Source organism: Nematolebias whitei, chromosome 20 (genome assembly GCF_014905685.2).
Source record: "Nematolebias whitei isolate Nwh7 chromosome 20, NemWhi1, whole genome shotgun sequence".
Lineage (NCBI taxonomy): Eukaryota > Metazoa > Chordata > Actinopteri > Cyprinodontiformes > Rivulidae > Nematolebias > Nematolebias whitei.
In genome coordinates, this window is record NC_056517.1 from 37,703,738 (window position 1) to 37,706,053 (window position 2,316).

The 2,316-nt window shown below is 35.9% G+C and overlaps 1 protein-coding gene across 1 annotated transcript in view; it reads left to right on the forward strand.

The window, feature by feature from the left end:
• tnfrsf11a (tumor necrosis factor receptor superfamily, member 11a, NFKB activator) overlaps nucleotides 1–1,275 on the forward strand; it is a 15,467-nt gene extending 14,192 nt beyond the window's left edge. Inside the window, exon 10 of the mRNA XM_037694486.1 lies at nucleotides 742–1,275. Coding sequence (XP_037550414.1) covers nucleotides 742–1,025 — 284 coding nt within the window. The 3' untranslated portion in view covers nucleotides 1,026–1,275. The remainder of the gene's footprint in view (nucleotides 1–741) is intronic.
• Nucleotides 1,276–2,316: the final 1,041 nt, after the last annotated feature.

Consider the following 2,316-nt stretch of genomic DNA (forward strand, 5'->3'; position numbering starts at 1 on the left):
TATACGCACACACTGTGCATGTGTATAATGTATGTAAGTTAATTAATACCCTCTGTGGTGTATATATATGTTCATCGATGTGAATATAAAAACGATCAATCAAAATCAGTTAAATGTGGACGTTAGATTCAGAAAATCCACACATGACATCTTCATTTCAGGATCTGGTTATTATAGACACAGATTAAATGTTAAATATGAATATTTCTATATTATCAGTACAGTAACAGTGTTACACACATTAGTAGTTGTAAACACTCAAACAGTCCATTTCCTTAATTAGTTGACCGGCAGATCTGCCACATCCAATATGGCGGACGCTCTGATGTACCGCTGCAGTGGGCCTGCTCAACGAAGCGTCTACCTATTCATGTCTATGATAATTCCCATCATCGATTAACTGAATGAAAAGGAATTAACAGGAAGTTGTTCCTGGACATAAATTGGGAAGGGTAATTGAAAACAGGTGTGCTCATTACTAATGAAAACCAGGAGCTGGAACCAGGAACTGTTGAGGACAATCAAAAGTTTACGACCAGCACATAAACTCAAATTAATGAACCACAAACAGAGTGTAATACAAAACAAAACCACTAACAAAGACCTGATCCTTGAGAAACTCAGAAATCAGAGAATTTAAAAAAAAATATCACAAATATTTCACTTTTTTTTTTTTTTTTTTTTAACTTTTCTACCTCTGACTAAATTAATTTCTCATCTCAAAACCTTTGTGTTCTTTAGGTCTGGTTTCTGGGCACCACAACACCACGTACATCTCCAGCGGTCAAGTGATGAACGTTACAGGCGACGTCGTCGTTGTCTACATCAGCCAGGTGTCCGGCAGCAGTGACGAGGGCGCGCAGGACAGTGACTTCGGAAGTCCCGTCCAGGAGGAGGCCAGCGAGACGGCTCCGTTTTTTCAGAGCAGCCTGAGATCACAAAGGAACTGCATTACCCAGAGCGCCTTGCGAGAAGAGACATTACCAGTCCAAGAAATGATGCAGGAGAGGCTACTGGTAAAGTGAACAAAGAAAAAGAGGCTGTTTAATGTCAGGACTGAGATCAATTCCAAAAGCAATAGCTAGGTTCCAGTATGAACCCCAAATTATTATTATTTTTTTCTTGCATTAGATTTATTTTTACTGGAAAGCTGCAAGCCTTTCTCAGAAAGTAGCCCTCATTTGCTCAGACAGCGATGAGTAATTATGCTGAGAATTGGATGTGAAACTGGAGTTCATACTGAAAAAGCACAAGTCTGCATCGCAGCATGGAAACTTCAACTGGATCTTAAAAAGTAAACATGAATACATATCTAATTTTTCCAATACTTCCATATCAAATATCCACTATGTGGAGAAACCTTTAATGTTTTTGTGGCTGAAAATTACTTTTTTTTGACTTTGTACAATCTGACTGAATCATTTTTTACAAGAAAAAAACATCAAGATGTGTTTTACAGGAGCTTTTTTACACTACCACCACATTTTGAGTAAAAAAGCTGTTTTACAATGTACATACACTTTGTTGATTACGTTTTTATTGCACCACATGTGCAGTTGATGTCGAAGAAAAAATGCTATGCATTTGGTAAGTTATTTTATTCCAGGTTTCATTAATGTCATGATGTTTTAATGTGTGGACTTTCATGAAGAAAAGGGACGTTTTATAATTGTTTTAAATCATTTGAAAGGCAAATTCTGTTTTGTTTTTACCAGAAGTTGTGTTTGTGATTAATGGTTTTATGTATTTTTTTTAAAGCGTGATTTCTGAAAGACAAAATGATATTCATCCGATTCATTTGTGACGTCACCAACAGCAGGCACGAGGCACACAATTTAGGATTTTAAGGAAGCAGATTTTAAATTAATCCTTCAAAGACAAGACGATAAAATAACTTTCCCTAAAGTTTTTATTTTTTTATGCTCTTTGCCTGTTGTTGGTTCATTTGAAGTGACTCCATTATACAAAAAAGTCAGTTTTGGGTCGTTGCCATATTAGATTTTTGAAGTCAGAGTTTGACAATAAATATCGTATTTAGTGCTGAATCATTGATGACAAACTCCCACCGCACCTACACATCTCCAAACCAGCTAACAGGCTGTCACTTTGTCAATCACAGTGTCACATGTCACTTTATTAAAGCCTCAGAGAAGTCATTAAACCTCTCTGTATTTAAACAAATTCATTTTTGAACACACAAGTTCAGAATACCATAAAAAAAATATATATTTTTAATGAAATGGCTGAATAAAAAAACTGGAAGTGTATTTGTATTTTTTTAGTTGGGAAAATGGCTTTTTGTTTATGGAGGGGCGG